The sequence below is a fragment of the Dipodomys spectabilis genome, unplaced genomic scaffold (assembly GCF_019054845.1).
Source record: "Dipodomys spectabilis isolate Male_0828 unplaced genomic scaffold, ASM1905484v1 ptg000043l, whole genome shotgun sequence".
In the NCBI taxonomy this organism is placed as follows: domain Eukaryota; kingdom Metazoa; phylum Chordata; class Mammalia; order Rodentia; family Heteromyidae; genus Dipodomys; species Dipodomys spectabilis.
In genome coordinates, this window is record NW_024870720.1 from 7675409 (window position 1) to 7699139 (window position 23731).

At 44.2% G+C, this 23731-nt stretch overlaps 2 protein-coding genes across 5 annotated transcripts in view; one reads left to right on the forward strand and one right to left on the reverse strand.

The window, feature by feature from the left end:
• Positions 1 to 16370: 16370 nt before the first annotated feature.
• LOC122106816 (nascent polypeptide-associated complex subunit alpha, muscle-specific form-like) lies at positions 16371 to 18019 on the reverse strand. Its single transcript, XM_042678350.1, has 3 exons — positions 17820 to 18019; positions 17439 to 17716; positions 16371 to 17386 (listed from the first exon to the last, which is right to left on the reverse strand). The coding sequence occupies exons 1-3, from the start codon at positions 18017 to 18019 to the stop codon at positions 16371 to 16373; spliced, it is 1494 nt and encodes a 497-aa protein (XP_042534284.1).
• The window catches only part of N4bp2 (NEDD4 binding protein 2), a 69436-nt gene continuing 62895 nt past the window's right edge, over positions 17191 to 23731 (forward strand). For 3 of the 4 annotated variants that reach the window (XM_042678099.1, XM_042678100.1, XM_042678104.1), the window contains exon 1: positions 17191 to 17338. The gene's annotated coding sequence lies outside the window, so the exon portion shown is untranslated. Of the gene's footprint in view, positions 17339 to 17982; positions 18011 to 23731 lie in introns of those variants that run through there. The other variant, XM_042678102.1, reaches the window with a different exon arrangement.

Genomic DNA, 23731 nt, shown 5'->3' on the forward strand with positions numbered 1-23731 from the left:
CAGCCTGGCTTTGAACCTCAATCCTCAGCTCTCAGCCTCCTGAATATCTAGGATTACAGGTGTGAGCCAGTGGCACTGAGTTACCAACCCTGCTTTTTGCTGGTCAATTGGGGATGAAATCTATGTGACTCTTCTCTCCAGGATGGTTTCCAATCTTGATTCTCTGGATTTCAGACTCCTGAGTAATTAGGATTACAGGCAGAAGGCACCAATGGTATAGTTTATTTTGTCTATGTAGACTACTATGCTAACTATGCCTTGTCTCTTAGTACTGTTGACAACAGTTATGTTTCCTAAAACCAACTGGTTTTCTGGGTTTCAGCATGTGCAAAGGCAGACCATCCAAAATTTGTTCTTTCAGCTTCTTGACTTCTCCATCTTCAAATAGACATCTCCACTCCACATTAGAGCGTTTTATGTAGGTCTATCTTCAGTTATGAGTCCATGGAGAAGTTGGGAGGTAAGGGATGGTAGGGAAAAAACAAAAGAGGTAACAATGCTCCATAGGAAATGTACTCATTACTCATGTAACTGTAATCCCTCTGTACAGTATTTTTACAGTAAACATATTTTGCAAATTATGAGTCCAACTATTCTCTAACCTGTGGAAATAAAAGAAGCTCAATCAAATGAGAACTAACAAACAGAGGCTGTTTACTCAGAACTCACTATGGCAAGGGAGTCAGCCACCGCCACTTGCTTTTGGCAGAGAATCAAAGGCAAGCAGGAAATGAGAAGAAGGGGAAAAAAGAGGTGGGGGAGGGAAGGAAAGAGGGCAAGAGAGAAAGGGCTTCAGGTATGGTCTGGTTGGAAATCAGATTCAGAACATGGGGAGGCTGGAAACAAGTGATCTAGAAGGGAACATTTTTGCTGTTGCTGCTGTTAAGACAAGATTTCACTGTCTATCCCAGGCTGGCCTGGATTCTTCTGCCTTAGCCTCCCAAGTGTTAGGATTATATACCCAGCTGGAAGTGGAACATTTTATACAATTTGGGTAGAAATATACTTGGCATTCTTTTATTCTAAATTGAAATGGAAGAATACAAAAATGCTATTGAGCCAAGTGCTCACACCTGTAATCTTAGCTACTCAGGAGGCTGAGATCTGAGGATCCAACTTCAAAGCTAGCCATGGTATGAAACTCTGTGAGACTGGTGTTTTTTTGTGGTTTTTGTTTTTTCCAGTCCTAGGTCTTGAACTCAGGGCCTGGGCACCGTCCCTAAGCCTTCTTTTGCTCAAGGCTAGCACTCTACCCCTTGAGCCACAGTGCTACTTCCAGCCTTTTCTGTGTATGTGGTACTGAGGAATCGAACCCAGGGCTTCAGGCATGCTAGGCAAGCACTCTACCACTAAGCCACAATCCCAGCCACTGTGAGACTCTCATTCCAATTAACCATCAGAAAACTGGAAGTAAAGCTATGGCTCCAAGTTGTAGAGAGCTAGCCTTGAACAGAAAAGCTCTGGGACAGTGCTCAAGCACTGAGTTCAAGCTGCATGGCTGACAAAACAAACAAATGAACAAACAAAAAACAAAAGCAAATGCCATTGACCAAATTCTGTTAGTTCTGGGAGCAGGGGTATTGAGGCTTGTAAATCAGGGTTCTATTGTTCTAAGTGGTTTGGTCAATGTTCACTGTACATCGGTGGTTTCTCATTATTCATTGACCCTAATCTCTAATCTTTCCAGTTGCTGGTGCAATTATTACCATTTAACAACTTCTTATCTTATATTTGAACTAGTTCTCATCTCTTGGGGGGATTTTCAACTTCTCTTTATTGGTTTTTTCCTGGAGAAAGAAACAAATGTAAACAAACAAAAACTCCCTTTCCCCACCCATCAATTTAGATCCTTTGTCTACTACCCTTTGTAGGCAAGCTTCTTAATTACTCTACTCCTGGTCTCAGTCAAGGTTCTATCAAAATCATCATTCCCATGTATTCTTCCTCCTTGCCCTGGAATCCACATCCTAGAATTTATGTGTTTCATTCCATCTTTGCAAGTATTTGAAACCTGAGTATTTGAACTTTATCTACTATGAAATTATTTCATTTGGTTCAACCTATTGGAAATGTGAACAGCCCTGAACAAGAGGCTATTTTTCCACCTCTATAATTTGTCATTTTGAGAAAATTATGTAAGTGGAATCATACAGCTTATGTGATACTTTTTGCTTGTTGTTGCTGTTGGTCATGGGGCTTGAACTCTGGGCCTGGGCACTGTCCCTCAGCAATTCAGCTCAAGGCGAGCACTCCACCATTTGAGCCATAGCACTATTTCCAGTTTTCTGAGTGGCTTATTGGCTGGCTTTGAACCGTGATCCTCAGATCTCAGCTTCCTAAGTAGCTAGGATTACAGGCGTGAGCCACCTGCGCCTAGCTCATGTGATACTTTTGAGACCAGATGTTTCACAGCAAAATGCCCTGGAGAACTGTCTAAGAGTTGTTGCTTACTGGGTGCCAGTGGCTCATGCCTGTAATCCTAGTACTCAGGATGCTAAGATCTGAGTATTGTGGTTCAAAGCCAGCCTAGGCAAGAAAGTCTGTAAGACTCTTATCTCTAATAAACTACTTAGAAAAAGCTGGAAGTGGTGCTGTGACTCAAGGGGTAGTATGTAGCTTTGAGCCAAAGAAGCTCAGGGGCAACACCCAGGCCTTGAGTTCAAGCCCCAGGCTCAGGAAAAAAAAAAAAGAGTTGTTGCCTGCATCAACCCATCCTTCCTTTCTTTTTTTTTTGCTGGTCTTTGGGCTTGAACCCAGGGCCTGGGCACTGTCCCTGAGATTCTTTGGCTCAAGGCTAGTGTTCTAACACTTGAACCACAGCGCCACTTCTGGCCTTTTCTGTTTGTGTGGTACTGAGAAATCAGACCCAGGACTTCATGCATACTAGGCAATCACTCAACCACTAAGCCACATTCCCAGATCTCATCTTTCCTTTTTTTGTGTGTGTGCCATTCCTGGGGCTTAAACTCAGGGATTGGTCACTGTCCCTGAGCTTTAGTGCTCTACAGCTCTACTTCTAGCTTTTTTGGTAGTTAATTAGAGATAAAAGTCTCACAGATTAGGTTTACAGGTATGACCCACAAAGTGCCCAGTATATTCTACTTTTTTTTTTTGGGGGGGTGCTCAGTAATGGGGCTTGAACTCTGGGCCTGGGTGCTGTCCTTGAGCTCTTCAGCTCAAGGCTAGTGCTCTTTCTCTTGAGCCACAGTGCCACTTCTGGTTTTCTGGTGGTTAATTGGAGATCAGAGTCTCACAGACTTTCCTGCCCGGGCTAGCTTTGAACCGAGATCCTCAGATTTCAGTCTCCTGAGTAGCTAGGATTATAGGCATGAGCTACTGGCATCCAGCTCCTTCTCCTTTTTTTTTTTGTGAGTCATGGGGCTTGAACTCAGGGCCTAGGTGCTGTCCCTGAGCTCTTTTTATTCAAGGCTAGCACTATATCACTCTAAGCTACCGTGTCACTTCCAGTTTTCTGTTGGTTAATTGGAGATAGAAGACTCACAGACTTCTCTGCCGGGGCTGGGGAACTTTGATCCTCAGATCTCTGGCCGCCTGGGTAGCTAGGATTACAGGCATGAACCACCAGTACACAGCTCATCTTTTTTTCTTAGTACTGAATATTCTGTGGTGTGGATATACCAGTTTAATCATTCACCCATTGAGAAACATATTAGAGGTTACCAGGTTAGGTCTATTTCAAATACAGCTACTAGAAACATTCGTGTCAAGTTAATTTTTGAATATAAACATTCCTTCTTTAAGGGGCTGGGAAGGTGGCTCAGTGGTAAATCGCTTGCCTTGCATGCATGAGGCCCTGGGTTCGATTCCTTAGCACCACATAATAAGCAAAAAGAAAAAAAGCCGGAAGTGGCACTGTGGCTTAAGTGGTAGAGTGCTATCCTTGAGCTGAAGAGTTGAGGGACAGCGGGAGGCCCAGAGTTCAGGCCCCACGACCAGACCAAAAATAAATAAATAAATAAAAATAAATGAATAAATAAATATTCCTTCTTTGGAATTAATGTCTGGGAGTGTAAGGTTGGGTTGTACAATCAATACATGCTAAATCTTTTTTTTTCTTTTTATGGGGCTTGAACTCTGGGTCTGGGCTCTGTTCCTCAGCTCTTCAGCTCAAAACTAGTACTCGACCACTTGAGCCCGGGCTGGCTTTGAACCGCGATCCTCAGGTCTCAACCTCCTGAGTAGCTAGGATTACCAGCACCTGGTATGTCACTATTCTGGTTATTTATCTTAGTTGTCTTAACAGGTATATAATGATATCTCTTCAAGGTCTTAATTTGCATTTTACTAATGTCTAGTAAAGTAGAACATCTTTTTATATACCCATTTACATCTGTGCAGTATATCCTCTTTGCAAGTCTTTGCATGTCTTTTTTTTCTTTTTCTATTTTGAAATCAAACTTAGGCTATTGTACTTTCCATGTAGGCATATTATTACTGAGTCACATCCCTAATATCGACCCATTTTCTAACTGGATTTGTTTTGTTTTATTATTCAATATAGGGTTCTTTATATATTCTACATATGTTTTGTTACTTAGATGTGGGGCTCATATCCAGCTACTTGAGAGTCATAAAATGGAAGGATCAAGGTTCAAGGCTAGCTCAGGCAAAAAGTTAGCATCAATATATATAAGCTAGATGTGGTGGTTCACATCTATAATTGCAGCTACTCGAAAGGTAGAAAGATCTTAGTCTGAGGACAGACCAGGGCCCATCACTCCTCCCTAAAACAGTGAGACACTATTAGAAAAATAGCCTAAAAACAAAAAGTGCTAGGGGTATGGCTCAAGCTGTAGAATTCCTGCCTACTAAGTGAAAGGCCTAGAGTTCAAACCCTAGAACTGTAAACAAACAAACAAACAAAATACAATATTGATGAAGTGGAATTGATTTTTTTTGCTTTATTTTGTAATTAGGGATTGAACTCAAGGCTTTATTCATACTAGAAGAAAGTGCTATACCACCAAGATATATTCCCAGTCCTTTTTTTACTTTTTTATTTTTTTTTGGTCAGTTGTGGGGCCTGAATTCTGTGCCTGGGCGCTGTCCCTCAGCTCTTCAGCTCAAGGCTAGCACTCTACCACTTGAGCCACAACGCTACTTCCAGCTTTTTTTTTCCTGTTTATGTAGTATTGAGGAATTGAACCCAGGGCCCCATGCATGCAAGACAAGCACTCTACTACTGAGCCACCTTCCCAGCCCCCCTTTTTTACATCATTTTAAGACAGTGTCTCACTAAGTTGCCCTGGCTGGACTTGAACACAGATCCTCTTGCCTCAGGCTCCCAACTGTTGGGATAACCAGCATATGCCACTATGCCTGGATATTTTCTTTCCCTTTTACAGATCATATTTTGTGTTGTATCTAATAATTCTTCATGAGGGTGTAGGTTCTGACCATTTCTGTACTGTCTTCTAAAAGTTAATTGCATTCAAATGTATGATCTAAGTTGAATTTGTTTTTACATTTATCCATATTGCTACCTGTAGCTTTAGTTCATTCATTTGGGTTTGTTTATAGTAGTCCTCTGTATGACCGAGTCACAGTGCATTTGCCTTTTGCAATTGGGGTACAGTCTAGTTATTTCCAACACAGTGCTGCTTTCATTATCTTTATTCACTTCACATGTGAGGTAACATTTTGTGCACCCCACCCTGGTCAACCCATTCCACGAACTGCTCTCTTACTAAATTGGATTATTGCTTTTTATTTTCTTATTATGTAATCACCCAAACTTTTGACTTAGTGACAGCTTTCAAGGGAAACTCATTCTCTCTCTCCACCCCTCTCAATTTCCCTCCTTGGATTTCTATTACAACATGTAATTCTGGTTTTCCTCCTATGTCTTTAATTACTTCTTTTCAGTGTTCTTTTGGAAATTCTTATTTACCATCCAGCCCTGGCAGTTCATGCTGTAATCTTAGCTACTCAAGAGGCTGACATCTGAGGATCCCAGTTCAAAGTCAGCCCAGGCAGGAAAGCCCCTGAGACTCTTATCTTCAGTTAATCACTAGAACAGCCAGAAGTTGAGCTGTGGTTTAAGTGGTAGAGCATATCTAGCCTTGAGCACAAAATCTCAGGGACAGTGCCCAGGACCTGGGTTCAAGCCCTGAGACTTGCACAAAAAAAGAAAAGCTGGGAAAGGTTATTTGTGAATACTGAGCTGTTCTTTTTCAAAGCTATTATTTTTATAGCTTTTGTGTAAGCATAAAAATATTTCAAAATAGCAATGAAAACTTACCAATGAATAGGATGTTATGGGGGGGGAGGAGAAAACAAGAGGTTATTATGAGTAAAACATAATATATGCACATATAAAATAGTACAGTGAAAGCCCTTGGTGAAATTAATACACACTGAACAAAGAAGAATGAAAAGACTCTGATGGGGGAGAGGAGGGCAACTGAAGGAGAAGCTGAACCTGGTCAAGAAAGTTTACTTGCAGCCGGGCGCTGGTGGCTCAGGAGGCTGAGATCTGAGGATCACAGTTCAAAGCCAACCTGGGCAGGAGAGACCGTGAGACTCCTATCTCCAATAAACCACCAGAAAACCGGAAGTGGCGCTGTAGCTCAAGTGGTAGAGCGCTAGCCTTGAGCTGAAGAGCTGAGGGACAGCGCCTAGGCCCAGAGTTCAAGCCCCATGACCGACAAAAAAAAAAAAGTTTACTTGCATGTATGAAAATAGAACAATGCGCTGGGCACTGGTGACCCATACCTGTAATAGTAGCTACTTGGGAAGCTGAATTCCAAGGATCATCACAGTTTGGGTGAGTCTGAGAGACTCATCTCCAATTAACCACCAAAACAACAGAACGTGGAGGTGTGGATCAAGTTGTAGAGTGATAGACTTCAGTGTAAAAGCTAAAGGATAGCACCCAGGCCCTAAGTTCAAGCCTCAATACCTTAACAACAATAACAAAAAGGAAGGGAGAAGGGGAAGGGGAAAAGGAAGGGGGAAAGGGATGGGGAAAGGGAAGGGGAGAGAAGGAAGGGAAGGGGAGATAACAATGAAACCTGCTGAAATTGTTTTAAGAAGTGGATGGGATGGGGGAGAGAAACAGAACAGGGAAGGTTGCTAGAGATACATTGTTTGCACGTGTGGAAATGTCACAATGAGATCTCCCCTTGTACAACTAATGAATGCTAATAAAAATTACTTCAAAATCAAAGAAAATGAGATGAGGGGAAGGAGAGATCTAGAACACAGAAGAAAGGAACATTTGATAGACCTATGCCTCTTTCCTCTAAACCAAGCAGTCTGGCAGAATGTATGAAGGTGATGGAGGTGGGTTACTGGCTTGGTGGCAGGAAGTGGATGGGATCTTCAAGGGCAGACTCTGTCAGCATGTTAGTGCCAACTCCCAGGGCTTAATCAAAAAGTGGGGACTGAAGAGATAATTATTGCCAAGGGGAAAAATTGTCCTGAATCCTTTGTAAAAGGGAGGAGAACTTTTGCATACATTTTCACTCTTTAAGTGAAAATACAGAAGCTATCATCATAAAAGATTCCAATGGGGCTGGGAAGGTGGCTCAGTGGTAGAGTGCTTGCCTTGCATGCATGAGGCCCTTGGTTCGATTCCTCAGCACCACATAAGCAGAAAAAGCCAGAAGTGGGGCTGAGGCTCAGGGGGTAGAGCGCTGGTCTACAGCTGAAGAGCTTGGGGACAGCGCCCAGGTCCAGAGTTCAGACCCCACAACCGACAAAAAAAAAAAAAAGATTCCAAAGGAGGTATTTTATTAAATAGGCCTATGCTTGAGTTGTGACTACATGAAAGTTACTTACTGTCTCTGGGAGGCATTTTCCCCTCAAAATGAGGATAATAATCTCAGTGTGAGGCAGAGATTAGTATGTATTCATCAAAATCTGTTTTCCTTTTCTTTTGACCACACAGCTGCAAGATGTTTTTTAGCCTGTAACTGTGATAGCCACATAACTGACAAGATTTTCATTGCCTCTTTATGTTTGATAAAAGAATGAAACTATTGGGGCTGAGAATGTGGCTTAGTGATAGAGTGCTTGCCTGTCATGCATGAAGCCCTGGATTAGATCCCTCAGTGCCACATAAACAGAAAAAGCCCGAAGTGGTTCTGTGGCTCAAGTGGTAGAGTGCTAGCCTGGAGTACCAGAAGTTCAGGGACAGTGTCCAGACCCTGAGTTCAAGCCCCAGGACAGGTTAAAAAAAAAAAAAGAATGAAACTCTTGACATACTCTATCACAAACTTTATTATGTCACCAAATTTTTATTTCTACTATATATTTGTTTATTGTATGTTTATTTATTTTTGTGCTGGTCTTAGAGCTGAACTCAGGGCCTGGATGCTATTCTTGAGCTTTCTTGAACAAGGCTAGAGCACTTTGTGCTACTTCCAGTTTACTGGTGGTTAATTGGAGAAAAAGTTTCACAGACTTTCCTACCCTGTCTGGCTTCAAGCCACAATCTTCAGATTTCAGCCTTCTGAGTAGCTAGGATTCATGTGTGACCCACCAGCACCCATTTTCCCTCAGCTTTTTTGCTCAAGGCTAGTACTCTACCATTTAGTCACAGCTCCACTTCTAGCTTTTTGGTGGTTACTTGGAGATAGAACTTTCACACACTTTCCTGACTGGGCTAGTTTCAAAACACAGAGCTCAGATCTTAACCTCCTTAGTAGCTAAGATTACAGACGTGAGCCATCAGCACCTGGCTTTCTTTTCTTTATTTTTATTTTCCTTCTTTTGAGAAGGTTTCAATAAGCATACCAGACTGGCCTTGAATTCATGCTTCTTCCTCAAATTCTCCAGTGCATTCCCCAGGAATGTGCCACCATCCCTAGCATTAGATCTTTTCTTATCTTGATTCAAGATGACATTTTGTCTGGCAATACATTTGGTCTTGACCAAATGAAAATTTCTACCTGATAATTTGTCATAAAGGATATGAATTGAGAAACTGATTTTGTCAGACTTTCTGCTGGTCTCTCTCACAGCCAAGAATAAAGGATAAGATTTGTTTTTACATAGAAGTAACTGCTAATGACTAATCCTTCCCTAATTCTGAGCCATGGAGAAAAGTCATGTATTTTTATTTCCCTAACATTCCCTAACAGGATAGAACTGGAAGAAAATAATAGCTGTGGCTTTTTTTCCCCCCCCTGGAATGTTTCTCCCCACTACCCTCTTGGGCTAATTTGAAAACATGAGATTATGAGAGGCAGTGTGTATAGACAGTTAAGGACAATGGGGGATGTTGTGGTTAGAGAATGGGGAAACTGAATTGCAACTGATAATACTTGCTGGTATTCCAATTCTTAGAGAGAGAGAGAGAGAGAGAGAGAGTATGTGTATGTGTGCTCCTGTACTAAGGCTTGAGCTCAGTACCCCATACTTGCTTTCTTGCTAGCACTCTACTACTTCAGCCATGTTTCCTAGCTCAGCTTTTTTGTGGTTAATAGGAGATGGAGTACAGACTTTTTTTCCCAGGCTGGCCTCAAATCTACACACACACACACAAAATTACTAAGAAATATATCATAGGGATTGTGCAGTATCAGCATTTAGAGAATGCCATCATTCTTTTATATTACAAGTTCTATTGCTTTGGTATAACGTATTTGTTTCTTATTGCTGAACATTTAGGTTTTTCCAGTTTCATTATTGCAAATAGTGCTGGGAAACAACAACAACAACAAAAAACCAACCTTGTTTAAAGTATGTTTAAGAGTAATTGTCATTTTCTGTAATCACTTTGTCCATTTTTCTTCTATTTTTATTAACATCAACTAGGCATAGAGGGTTTCATGCTTCTGTCCACTTTTTCTCTACTGCAGTTAGTCTTTTCCTTATTTTTTTTTTTTTTTTTTTTTTTTTTTGGGTCCGGTCGTGGGGCCTGAACTCAGGGCCTGGGCGCTGTCCCTCAGCTCTTCAGCTCAAGGCTAGCGCACTACCACTTGAGCCACAGCGCCACTTCCGGCTTTTTTCTTTTTGCTTATGTGGTGCTGAGGAATCGAACCCAGGGCCTCGAGCATGCAAGGCAAGCACTCTACCACTGAGCCACCTTCCCAGCCCTCTTTTCCTTATTTTTTATGCATTCATAAAAACACCCTTTGTCTCTGATATAAGTTGTACTTCTTTTTCATGTTTGTCATTTGTATTTTAATTATAGCTTGTTTCCCAATTCTGAACCTTTTCTAGGAAGGGGCTAATTTGATAAAGATATCCAGCCTGTGTTTATTAACTGTGTCTATGGTGGAGGCCTGGAGTGTAGAATTTCTAGAACCAGTGTGGGTATACTTTAAGGGGAAAATGTGAGTTGGTAAGTTCCCTAAAAAGAGCATATTCCATTTTCATGTGTTAGAAATATTTTCTAGTTAATGTGGATGTATTTCCTTGTCTCGGGGAAAGAATTCACGTTTTTAGGTAAGATATTTGCCAAAAAATAGCAACCATTACAACTGGGAGAGAAAGGTCTATAAAAATTACTGTGAGCATAGAGGATGAAACAGATCTTTGCACTTGGACATCTGGGACTATTTTGCACAAAAAGGGGCATTTGAGGTGAATTGGAGACACAAGTCAAAGTAGATGAGTAGGCCAATAGCTCACCATTACTGGAAGATGTAGACTAATTGGTAGAATGTAAGACTCAGTAGAAGAGTGATGGAATATAAAAATATGTGCATAAGGCCATTGGTTCAATTCTAGGATAAAGGTCAAAAAGAGCTGATATGGTTATAGGATGTAGTTTCTTTAATTCAATCATTAAACCCAGCACTTTTGTTTGTATTTTTTTTGGGGGGGGCATTGGTTGTGGGGCTTGAACTCTGGGACTGGGCGCTGTCCCTCAGCTCTTCAGCTCAAGGCGAGTGCTCTACCACGTGGGCCACAGCACCACTTCTGATTTTCTAGTGATTTATTGGAGATAAGAATCTCACAGAGTTTCCTGCCTGGGCTGGCTTTCCACCACGATCCTCAGATCTCAGCCTCCTGAGTAGCTAGGATTTCAGGCGTGAGCCACCAGTGCCTGATTGTATTTTGTTTTTGAGCTAGGATCTTACTAAGTTTGTCTCTGCTGGTCTTGAAATCATGATCCACCTGTCTCAGCGTCTCAGCCTACTAAGTACTGGGATTACAGGAATGTGCCATCATATGCAGCACCTGATTTTTACTTAATTTTTTTTAGTGAGGGTTATTCTTTTCCTTTTTTTTTTTTTTTTGGGTCCGGTCGTGGGGCCTGAACTCTGGGCCTGGGCACTGTCCCCTCAGCTCTTCAGCTCAAGGCTAGCACGCTACCACTTGAGCTATAGCGCCACTTCTGGCTTTTTTTTTTTTTTTTTCTTCTGCTTATGTGGTGCTAAGGTATCGAACCCAGGGCCTCATGCATGCAAGGCAAGAGCTCTACCACTGAGCCACCTTCTCAGCCCCTTCTTTTCTTTTCTTTTTTAAAAAATGTTTGTGATTGTTATTATAAAGGTAATGTACAGAGGGATTATAGTTACATAAGTCAGGTACAGAGTACATTCTTTTTGGACAATATCACCCCTTCACACTCTCTCTCTCAGTCTCTCTCTCTCTCTGTTTTTCCCTCCCATCCCCATCTACAAGTTGTATAGTTCATTTTTTTTTGCTAGTCCTGGGGCTTGAACTCAGGGCCTGGGCATTGTTCCTGAGCTTCTTTTTGCTCAAGACTAGCACTCTACCACTTGAGCCATAGTACCTCTTCTGCCTTTTTCTGTGTATGTGGTACTGAGGAATTGAACCCAGGGCTTCATGCATGCATTCCCAGCCCTATAATTATTATTTTTTAGGTCTGAGACTGGGACTCCGAGTACCTGACATTTCTGCTCATTAGATAGCACTTTACCAACTGAGCCATGCCACCAACCCTCTGATTTGTCGGCCATAGGGATTGAGAACTGCCACTGAGCTTTTTTTTTGTTGCTATTGGTGGTTGTGGGGCTTGAACTCAGGGCCTAGGCTCTGTCCCTGAGCCTTTTTGTGCTCAAGGCTAACGCTCTAGCACTTGAGCCACAGTACTACTTCTGGCTTTTTCTGAGTAGTCTCATAGACTTTCTTGCCCAGGCTGATTCCAAACCGTGATCCTCAAATCTCAGCATACTGAGTAGCTAGGAGTTTTGCCCCCCAGTCCTGGGAGTTGAACTCAGCCTAATCACTGTCTCTGAGCTTTTTGTTCAAGGGTAGCGCTCTAGGTGTGAGCCACTGGCACCCAGCTGAGAATTACTTTTTCTTCACAACTGAATCCATTAATAAGTAAGTAATAACTATTATTTATTAGGCTCTTGCTTTAACATATATTATTTTAATCAGTGAGTAGATACCGTTCTTAGTTTTTTGTTATTTTAGGTTGTAGGACTTGAACACAGGGTTTGGATACCGTCCCTTAGCTTTTTCAATCAAGACTAGAGCTCTACTACTTTAAGCCACAGGGCCAGTTTTGGTTTCCTGGTAGTTAATTGTAGCTAACAGTCTCACAGACTTTCTGGCCAGGGCTGGTTTCAACTATGATTCTCAGATCTCAGCCCTCCTAAGTAACTAGGGTTCAGGAGTTAACCACCAGTGCCTGGCTAGATAGTACACTTGAGAAATGAGAAAACTGACATGATGACAGCTTAAGTCTTAAGTAATCTTCCCAAGGCCACAGGTTTGTACTTTTTTTTTTGGGGGGGGGGGGCGGTCTGGTCATGGGGCCTGAACTCTGGGCCTGGGCGCTGTCCCTCAGCTCTTCAGCTCAAGGCTAGCGCTCTGCCACTTGAGTCACAGTGCCACTTCCTGCTTTTTTCTTTTTGCTTATGTGGTGCTGAGGAATCGAACCCAGGGCCTCAGTCATGCAAGGCAAGTGCTCTACCACTGAGCCACCTTCCCAGCCCGCTTTGTATATTTTTTGAAGGTAGTAAAGCAATCTTTTTTTGTGGGTGTTGGGCTTGAATTCAAGGCCTGGGCCCTGTATGAGCTTTTCTCTGCTACTTGAACCACAGCTCTACTTCCTGTTTCCCCCAATGCTTGGTTTAGTAAAGCATTTTTTTTTTTTTTTTGTGAAAATACCATATAGAGGGGTTACAATTACATGGGCAAGATAATGAGTACATTTCTTATCAAGCATTGTTGCCTCCTCTTTCCTTTCCCCTTCCCATCCCTTCCCATCCCCTCCCTCTCATTCCCCCTCCCCCCCTCAGTAAAGCAATTCTATATAAAGTTAACTTCAAGCTGGTTGCCTGAGGCTCACTCCTGTAATCCTAGTGACTCAGAAGGCTGAGATCTGAGGACTGTGGTTCAAAGTAGTCTGGTCAGAAAAGTCCATGAAATTATCTCCAAAAAACTACTCAGAAAAAGCTGGAAGGGGCGCTGTGGCTCAAGTGGTAGAGAGCAAGTCCCCAGGACTGAAGAAAAAAAAAAAAAAACTTCACTGAAGCTTATGTACTTTAGTTGTGTTTTTGGTATCAGTCCTGGGGTTTGAACTCAGGGCCTGGGCTCTGTCCCAGAGCTTCTTTTTGCTCAAGGCTAGTGCTATACCAGGAGCCACAGCTCCATTTCTGCCTTTTTGTGGTTAATTAAGAGGTAAGGGTCTCATAGGCAGCAAAAAAAAAAAAGTCTCAGAGCCTTTCCTTCCCTGCAGGCTTCCAATCATGATCTCAGCCTCCTAAGTAGCTAGGATTACAGGCTTGAACCACTGGTGAAGGCTCAGTTTATGTACTTTAGACAACAGCAACATTACCTACTATCTAGTTTCCATTAGATTTATTTACATGCTGCTTTGAAATTCTGGGACCTCACACATGTTAGGAAGGTGCTGTGTCACTGAGCCATACCTCTATCCCCCTCATTAGACAAATGATAAAGCATAGGAGTTCCAGCAGATGTTGGTCTTATTTTCTTTTAGTGAAGTTCTCAAAAACAATTCTAAGTTTAACTGGGAATGATAACTGGGAATGACAGAGACATTTTTTAAAACATTTGTCACATACTGAGTCCCTGCATTATTTATTTTGCACTAGGCTCTGAGTTTGGCAGTGAGGAATATAAAGCTAAATGTGTGTGGGGGGGGGGGGGTGGGAGGGAAGGAAGAGCCCTATCTTCAAGGAAGTGATGATCTAGTAAGGGATGTGTGGTATGTATACATACCTATATATACACATATATATGTATTACATACATATATGGCACATATGTGGCACAGGCTGCTACTGATAGAAAGGAAGTTGTTTGTGTTATAGACATAAACAAGCACATTTTAAACAAGCACATTTAGTATTTAGCTGCTAAGGGCTAGAGGTGTATTTTGAGTGGTGAGGTACCTGCCTTGAATTAAATTATTATTATTATTATTTTGGGTCCGGTCGTGGGGCCTGAACTCTGGGCCTGCACTCTGTCCTTCAGCTCTTCAGCTCAAGGCTAGCACTCTGCCACTTGAGCCACAGCGCCACTTCCGGCTTTTTTCTTTTTGCTTATGTGGTGCTGAGGAATTGAACCCAGGGCCTCAGGCATGCAAGGCAAGCACTCTACCACTGAGCCACCTTCCCAGCCCCTTGAATTAAATTATTAAACAGACCAAAGGTAGCTGTAGACAAATATAAAAGGTTTATGGAATCAGTGGTGTGGCACAATATAGTACCAGCCTTGAGCAAAAAAGCCAAGCAAGAGCAATATATCCCGGGGGGACAGGGGATGTCTATTTTTGCCTTGTCAACTTACTTATAAAAACTGAAGACAAGCCAGCTGTTAGTGGCTCATACCTGTAATCCTAGCTACTCAAGAGACTGAGATCTAAGGATCACAGTTCTATGCCAGTCCCAGGCAGAAAAGTGAGACTCATCTTCAATTAACTAGTCAAAAACCTGAAGTGGTGCTTTGGCTCAAAGTGGTAGAGCCCTAGCCTTCAGCTAAACAGCTTAAAGACAGTGCCCAGACTTTGAGTTTGAGCCCTAGGACCGACAAAAGAAACAAAACAAAACAAAAAAAACTAAAGACACTTTCCCAGATAAAAACTTCATTTAAAGTTTGTTTTTTCAACTAAAACACCAGCTCATCACATTTTAAGTGGTAAGTTGTAGTCAGTGTGCCATTTTTCATAAGCGCCTGGCATTTTAGAGAATTAAATATTGTCACATTATCATTTTATAACACATTGTAAGATTCCTAACTAGAAGGTTACACATAGTATGAGCAGGAGTAGCACTCACATCACATAGTAATTCAAAGATACATTTTTTTTTGAAATTATACAATATGTGATCTTGAAGGAGAAAGAGCATGCTAAACAACACATTGATTCCATGCACTAACCTAATGCTGTCACACCCTTTCAAAGATGTGTTGTACTTTTCCTATTGGCTTAGAATTGAACCAATAAGGAAGGAGGAACTCTTTATTCATAAAGAATTCCTGCAATGTCAATGTGGAGTAAAGACTGCTTTGTTCTTCATTTGAGTCTCATAACTTGATGATATTGGTGTTTTTCTCTTATTGACATAGTAAACAAACATTTTTAAAACATTCAGCTTTGTGCTTTGAAACGTTTTCTTCAATGTTAAGAATACAATGTCTAAATTGATCAGACTTAACACATGTTCAGACTTAACAGATGTTAAAAGAAAATTAAGAATTTAAATGCAAGGTATGAACAAAATTAATATTAATTTGCTAGACTTGTTTGAAGTTTATAATTACTAGGGTTCTTTCATTTCAAAAGTGGCATATATTACAGTTATTAGTCTCTTTAATGGGTATTTGGAGGTAGAGTTAATGTTAGGTTCTCAGCAGCAGCTATTTGTAGCTTAAGCTTCCAAGTTATTACGTGTTTTTTTTTAATTTAATAAGACCATTTAGAAAGGTTTGTATAGTAATTTCTTACCAGTGAAACTCAAGGTGTCTCTAGAAGGATTTAAAAAAAAAAAGGAAAAATTGACTTTTAATTATTCTGTATGGGTGCTGTGCTTTCATCAGAAAATTCACCCCCGTGAGGTCTCTGGTTTCTAGAAAAACCACTAGAATGGGCACAGAGTGTGAGTCGGTGTTCCCACCGGACCTAAATAAAGAAAAACAAATCTCACTGGCGCTTTCTTCAGATTTACATTCGGTTTAAAGCCATCGCCATCACCCTAACAATACGGTTAAACAGACTGACTCCCGAGCGTGCGGAGGGGTACTTGGCCAGCGAGGATTCCAAGTGATTGCAGAGGGAGGGAGATGAACAACAGCCCCTCTCACCACCTCCAATCAGAACGCCTGGGGCGAACAATTCGCACCCCGAAAGCCCACAATAGGGTCAGGTCCGAACACGCGGGGGGGGGGGGGGGCGGGAGGCAGAGAGGTCACGGGGTGGTGTGGGGCCCCGCTTGGGGGCCCGGCGAAGGCGCTCACGATGGCCAAGGGGATTCGAACACACGGTGACGCCGGGGCTGGGGCTCGGCCACCCCAGCTGCAGGGGGGCCCCGCGCCGGGCTCGCGTTTCTGGGCTCGCAGGCGGCGCGGGATGGGACCCGGCAGCCGCCGTCCGAGTGTGTGGCGGCGGCGGCGGCGACCGCGGCGGCGGGGGCGGCGGGCCCTTTGTGTCCGGCCGCCGGGGCTGGGCAGCGTCGGGGCCTCACGGCAGCTGGCGGGACCCCGGGGCCCGCCCCCCGGGCAAGAGCCAGGGTTCCCCAAGCCGCGGGTTCCGTGGGCCCCTCGGAGGTCCCCGAGAACCTGACACCCTGAAAGGGGGCTGGCTCCTCCCTGAGGCCCCCTGACCACGAGGGCGGGAGGAGGCCGGGGGGGAAAAACCACACAGGCTTTCGGGGAGCCCTCAGGGAAGGCAGGAGACCGAGGCTTGCCGAACCGGCCAGGCCGGGCCTCGCGCTCCGAGGGGCGGCCGGAGAGGTGGGAGCGCCCGCGGGCTCGGGGCGCCCGGGCCGGCCCCACGGGGCGGGACGACGCGGCCCCGGTGAGGCTCGGGACAAACCAGAGGTCGCGGCGCGGAGCCCGCGGCTTGGGGTGGGGGAGGCGGAGGCGGAGATCCACCTGGCGACGTGGCAGCCATTGCCGACTCCGCGAGACCCCTCCCCACGCGGCCGGCCGCCCACCCACACCACCCACCCGCCCTCTCGCGGCTGGGCTCCTCCGCCGCTGCTCTTCCCTGGCCGGACGGAGAGCGGCAGTGTCTCCCCGCCCGGCGCGCTCGCCGCGCGTCTTTCCCCCCCCGCCGCGGCTGCCGCTCGGCCCCGCCAGCCCCGCGCCGCGCCGCGCCGGAGAGCGCAGTGGCGGCGGCGGGAAAGGGTTGCGGACCCGTGTCGTTCACTCGACGACGCGGCCCCCGGGCTTCGACGCCCTCCGCCCGCTCCAGGAACAGGTAAGGGCGGCAGGTTGGGAGGCAGGAGCTGGGTGCTGGGGTGAAGGCCTAGGAGGGAAAGGGGCCCGAAGCCGGGGAGCGTCGTCCCGCCCCGTGGGGCCTTGTGGCAGCGGCGAGGAGGCGGGGGTATGGGGGGGCGATGCGAAAGAGAAGCCCGGGGACGTCCGGGGCCGGCGCGGCGCAGGCCGGGCCACCCGGCCGAAGGGAAGTGAGGCGTCGTCGAGAGGCGGGCCCTGGCGCGCCGCCCGAGGCCGGGCGAAGGCGGGCGCCGCGGCTGCAGCCCGGCCTCCCGTGCGGCTCGAGCCTCCAGGCCCCGACACACCCTCCCCTTTGCCCTCCCCCCGACGTGGGAGCCCGCCGGGATTTGACCTTGCGCCCCTGGATCCGTTCCAGCGTTTCCCAGGCGGAGTCCTGGAACTCGAGGCCACCCTCCCGAGCACGTAGTCCTGGCAGGGCTGCTTATTTACTCACTTCTTCCTACCCGAGCACGCCGCCGCTCACGTTCGGGTTTTGGACGCGGCGGCTGGGGGTGTGGGGGGGCGGCCCCCCCCGCTCTGAGGCTGTGCGCTTGTGGTCGGACCCCGGCCACTCCTCACCCCCAGCCGCAACTACTTTGAGTGTCGCTGGGATGCGCGCTCTGAGCTCCGGGTTTGGAAATCTGGCTTCGACACCGTGAGTCATACTGGGACACAGCTTATCCCTCCTGCTCTTTTAGTGCAACAGTTTTGTTTTGGTTTTTTTAATTAACCCTGCCCTCTTTTTAAGAGAGCCTAAAGAAAGATGATCAGATACCAGATCAGAAGCGAGAATGTGCCTTTCAGCGCCGCCGTCTTTAGAACTAGGATCTGGTATTTGTGGCCCGGCCAGGTTTGTACACATTCTCGCCATGCAGTGGTTGTAACGTCTCCTTAGCACAGTGCTCACTTGAAGGCGGGATTGGCTGGTTTTGCTACTCGACATCTTTGAGCCAATCAGGAAGCGCGGCTTGCCTGGAGACTGGTTAACTCTGGAAAGGTGGGGATTGGTTGAGCTCCGGAGGAGAAAATCCCGGAGATGAACCTGGCCCCCTGGAAAACAATGACTGATTGACAGCTGCCTCGTTTCTACTTTTTTTGTTGAAGTGTGTTATCCTTTGAAACCAATGCCAGCCTTTCTTCATCCTTTTTTTTTTTTTTTTTTTTTTTTACAAAAACAAACAAACATATTTCCAGTGCCTTCCCCTCAACCAGCTCTCGTAATTCATTTTAAACCATCATTAATTTTCCCTGAAGAAATTCTTACATTGCTTTAAGAAATGTAAACATTTTGATAATGTGGTTTTATTTTCTTGTTCTACGTGGTTTCCTTTTGAATGTCAGAAATGGAATCCATTTATAGCGTTTATACCTGTGCCTTTATTATTGAAGGATTATGCCAGGATGGGGGCTTCAGTGGTGGGGAGGTGGAAAGGATAGGACAAAAATGGCTGCTCCTCTGACGGGAGGTGACAATTAATTAAGAAAAGCCTCACCCAGAGGCTTTTAGAAAAGAAAAACACCGCTCCCTCTTTGCAAATCAGCAAACTCCTTAAGAATATCAGTTTGTGCACCTGTTGACTTTAATTGCTTTGAAAGGAGAGAACAGGGATCCTGAATTTCATAGAAAAATGGTTTTAATTATGGTAAAGGCTGATTTTTCCTTTCATGAAAGTAGGCACAGAACACAATGGAGGCTAGATAAGTAGTATGTACATAGTACATTTAAAATGCTAATATTTTCATTTAAAAGCCTTTCACAATTATTTGTGTCCATTTTGATGGGATAAGGGAACAATTAATGCAAGCTTTAGAAAGTAGCTGGCCATCTTTTTGCTTTTCAGAATTTTATATGCAAAATGACAAGTTTCAGGAAGAATCTTAGTTTGCACTTTCTTGCCATGAATCTCATCAAGTATTTTATTTTTATTTTTCGTTGGTTGTGGGGCTTAAACTCTGGGCCTGGGTGCTGTCTCTCAGCTCTTCAGCTCAAGGTGAGCACTCTACCACTTAAGCCACAGCACCACTTCTAGTTTTCTGGTGGTTTATTGGAGATAAGAGTCTCACAGTCTTTCCTGCCTTGGGCTGGCTTTGAATCCTGATCCTCAGATCTCTGCCTCCTGAGTAGGATTACAGGCGTGAGCCACCAGCACCCGGCTCATCAGGTATGTTAAATACCTTTAAAAGTAGTTTATGTTAGGTATTAAAGAAGAAACCAAACATTTTTGGTCTATAATGTGCCAAATTTCATCTTTATTGGTGAAGAAGGTAGCTTATATATCCATCCATCCATTACATTTGTATTGATATCCCAGGCACTGTTTTAAGCACTTTATGTCATTGTGTTTAATTTCTTGGCTTTACATTTTGCATTATTTTCAGTACTGTCTTACAGATGATACAGAGACTCAAGAGTATGAAAAGGTTATTGAACGTCATCCAACCAGGGTAGAAGAGCCAGAATTCAGTCAAACCTAAATATCTTCCTTACCCCCTCCTCCTCTTCTTCCTCCCTCCCTCCCTCCCTCCCTCCCTCCCTTCCCCCCTCCCTTCCCTCCTCCTCCTCCTCCTCCTCCTCCCCCTCCTGCTCCCCCTCCCCCTCCTCCCCCTCCTCCTCCTCCCCCTCTTCCTCCTCCCCCTCTTCCTCTTCCTCCTCCCCCTCCTCCCCCTCCTCCCCCTCCCCCTCCTCCTCCTCCCCTTCCTCCTCCTCCCCCTCTTCCTCCTCTGCCTCCGCCAGCAGCTTAAACTAGGACCTTTCACTCTTGATTAGTTTTTGCTCAAGGCTGGCATTTTATCACCTGAACCATACCTCTGCCTTTACCTTTTTGCTGGTTAATTAGAGGTAAGAGTCTCATGGACTTTTCTAGTATAGAATTCTCAATCTCAGCTTCCTGAACAGCTAGGATTATAGGTGTGAGCCACCAGCACCCAGCCCAAAATATTTCTTTTAATACCTTATTTTCATAGTTCTCTGAAACTGAATCTTTTGTTTCCAACAAAATGTATATTTTTTTCCCCAGAAATCCATTTTACCAGGTGCTGGTGGCTCATTCCTGTAATTCTAGCTTCTCAGGAGGCTCAGATCTTGTGGTTCAAAGCCAGCCAGGGCAGGAAAATCTGAAAGACTTATCTCCAATTAACCACCAAAAAGCTGGGAATGGAGCTTTGGCTCAAGTGGTAGAGTACTAGCCCTGAGCAAAAAAGTTAAGGGATAGCATCCAGGCCCTGGGAGTTCAGGCCCTGGGACTGACAAAAAATAAAATAAAGAACTCATGTTTTGTCCTGGCTGGTTTTGAGTGTGCCAGTTTCATTTAAACTCACTAGGGACTGATCACCAATACACCATTGTTCTAATATGGATTGTCTGTTCATACCACTTGATCGTCTGTTGGCTCAAACTGTTCATACAACTGAGCAAGCCTCATATGGATATTGCTATCTTTTTTGTTTAAGGTTACAAATGTCTACCACCATGGCCAGCATTAGTGTCTTTTCTCTTTTTGTGGTGCTGGGATCAAACCCAATGCCATGTGCATACGCTACCACTGAGTTACATCCCCAACTCTTTGCTTATGTTTGCTGAAAAGATGGTCATATGTGCCTATCATTCTTTTTCTTTGTTATTGTTTTCTATTTCCATGTTGAGATGTTTCATTGTTTTTCTGATATATTTTCTAATATTTTTCTTTTCTTTTAAAAAAATGTTTCTGGGATTTTTTTGGGTCAGTCGTAGGGATTGAACTCTGGGCCTGGGCACTGCACCTCGGCTCTTCACCGCCACTTCCGGTTTTCTGAGTGGTTAATTGGACATTAGAGCCCCATGAACTTTGCTGCTTTGACATTGAACCACAATCCTCAGATCTCAGCCTCCTGAGTAGCTACGTGCTTCTCAGCCTCTGGTGCCTGGCTCCAATCCTTTTATGTTCACTTCACACTGTAGCTGGGACAACAGGCTTGTGCCATCATGACTAGCTTTTTCTATTGTGAAGATGTCTGGAATTTTTTTGCCTAGGCTGGCCTGGAACCTTGATTCTCCCGATCTCTGCTTCCTGAGTAGCTAGGATTGCAGGTATGAACCATGGTTGCCCAGCCTTTAACTCTGTAAGAGTTTATATAAAGTGTGAAGCCTCCTTGGTTCTACAAATTGCTATTTATTACATATTTTTTATTATACTTCCTTGTACTGGTAATACTTTGTTAAGCCACTTCCACTAAGTAGGCACTTTATTTTTTTAGTTCTGGTATTAGGGCTTGAATTCAAGGCTTTGCTCTTTTGCTGACCTTTTAATTCAGGGTTGGTGCTCTAACCCTTGAGCTATTCATCCACTTCCCACTTTTCCCACTTTTTGCTAATTAATTATAGATAACAGTCTTGTGGATTTGTCTGTCTTGACTAGTTTTGAACCCTAATCTTCAGATCTCAGCTATTTGAATAGCTAATACTACAGATGTAGCCCTACTAAGTAGGAGCTTCTTGAAGGATGGTACTGAATCTTAATTCACTTTTTTTTTTTTTTTTTTTGGGTCTGGTCGTGAGGCCTGAACTCTGGGCCTGGGCGCTGTCCCTCAGCTCTTCAGCTCAAGGCTAGCGCTCTACCACTTGAGCCACAGCACCACTTCTGGCTTTTTTCTTTTTTTTTATGTGGTGCTGAGGAATCGAACCCAGGGCCTCAGAGACATGCAAGGCAAGCGCTTTACCACTGAGCCACCTTCCCAGCCCCTTAATTCACTGTTTATTTTGCCTAGCACTATTTCCAACACTCTACAGGAATGTGGAAAATAAATACATTTTGGCATGAATAACAGATACTTAGAAAAGTATTTCCAGCAGTTGCTGTGTATATTTTATTTCTGTAGTCTTCAACCCAAAGCTCTTTTCTGGTAACTGGACTTACATGTCTCATGATATGTGCATTAGGATGTTCTTTCAGATACCTCAAATAGCATATCATAAGCCTGAGACATTGTCAACCTTCCCATCCCCAAATTCAAAAAGTAAAACAAGCATGTTCTCTGTCGCTCTCTCATCTCATGTCTAGGAAAAGTAAATTAGATAGTTCAGTGTGGTGTACACTGCTAATAATAACTTGACAGAAACATGGGCTATTCCTTTTTTTTTTTTGTCAGTCATGGGGCTTGAACTCTGGGCTTGGGCGCTGTCCTTGCGCTCTTCAGCTCAAAGTCAGTGCTCTACCACTTGAACCACAGCACCACTTCTGGTTTTTTAATGCTTTATTGGCGATAAGAGTCTCACAGACTTTCCTGCCCGGGCTGGCTTTGAACCGAGATCCTCAGATCTCAGCCTCCTGAGTAGCTAGGATTACAGGCATGAGCCACCGCCGCCGGATGGGCTATTCCTTTTATAATCACACTTTTTTTTTTGTCAGTCACGGGGCTTGAACTCTGGGCCTGAGCGCTGTCCTTCAGCTCTTCTGCTAAAGGCAAGCACTCTACCACTTGAGCCACAGGGCCACTTCTGGCTTTTTCTGCATATGTGGTGCTGCGGAATCGAACCCAGGGCCTTATGCATGAAAGACAAGCACTCTACACTGAGCTACCTTCCCAGCCCCTCAAGTCCATTTCTGTTTTCCACTATCGGCAGAGTGGTCTCTCTAACGTAACTGAGCAAGTGACCCTTCTGCTTTTTTTTTTTTTTTTTTTTTTTGGTGGCCTTCACAATAATGGAATGTAATTAGATTTTTAGGATCTTCATGTTTTGGCCTCTAATTTACTTTATTCTCCTGACCTTCTTCCCTTTGCCCTCATTGTGCTAGTCCTATTCATTTCCTATTATATTTCTTAAGATTATAAGTTCATTACATTCTGGCCTGAGTACAGTATCTCTGTCTGTCTCTAATACTTCTCTATTTCTCTCTTTCCTGGTGTTTGTTAACTGTACTTGTGGCTCAGGTGGCAGTGTAGTGTGGGTGGTACCTCTATAAGAAAAGCCTCTTGATACAAGTCTGGCTTCCACAAGCCTCCTTCTTGTTTGTTCCCTTAGAACTCCGTGTTCTCTTACTACCCTGTCATTGCTTGTTTATTCCTTACCTCACAGTAACAAAGAAAATGGGTAAATTGAGTATCTTTAAGAAAAAGATGTGATTTGTACAGAGCATATTAAAGAGGAGATTAAGTAGTAAATTGGGATGGAAAAATTTACTTGGTAGTAATTTATGTGGTAGGAAAGAAAAGAGACATTGTATTGGATAGGTGATAGGAAAAACATACTGGAGTCTAGCCTGAATTTAAAAGCACCCTTTGAAATCTATTTCTCATCTATTCAGTTACCCAATTTGTTAACAGTTTTTAGAGTGTAAGCACCAGAAATGGCTTATGAGAGGACAAGTTACTGGTGGACAGTATAATGTAAATTGTATGA

Excerpts from the sequence above, each read along its gene's own strand:
- LOC122106816 (XM_042678350.1), bottom strand. The coding sequence starts at position 18,019 with ATGACTCACGGTGTCGAAGCCAGATTTCCAAACCCGGAGCTCAGAGCG. Across the intron at positions 17,717-17,819 it reads GTGAGCGGCGGCGTGCTCGG|GGGCGCAAGGTCAAATCCCG; the intron begins GTAGGAAGAAGT and ends GAACGGATCCAG. Across the intron at positions 17,387-17,438 it reads CTCCTCGCCGCTGCCACAAG|GCCTTCACCCCAGCACCCAG; the intron begins GCCCCACGGGGC and ends TTTCCCTCCTAG.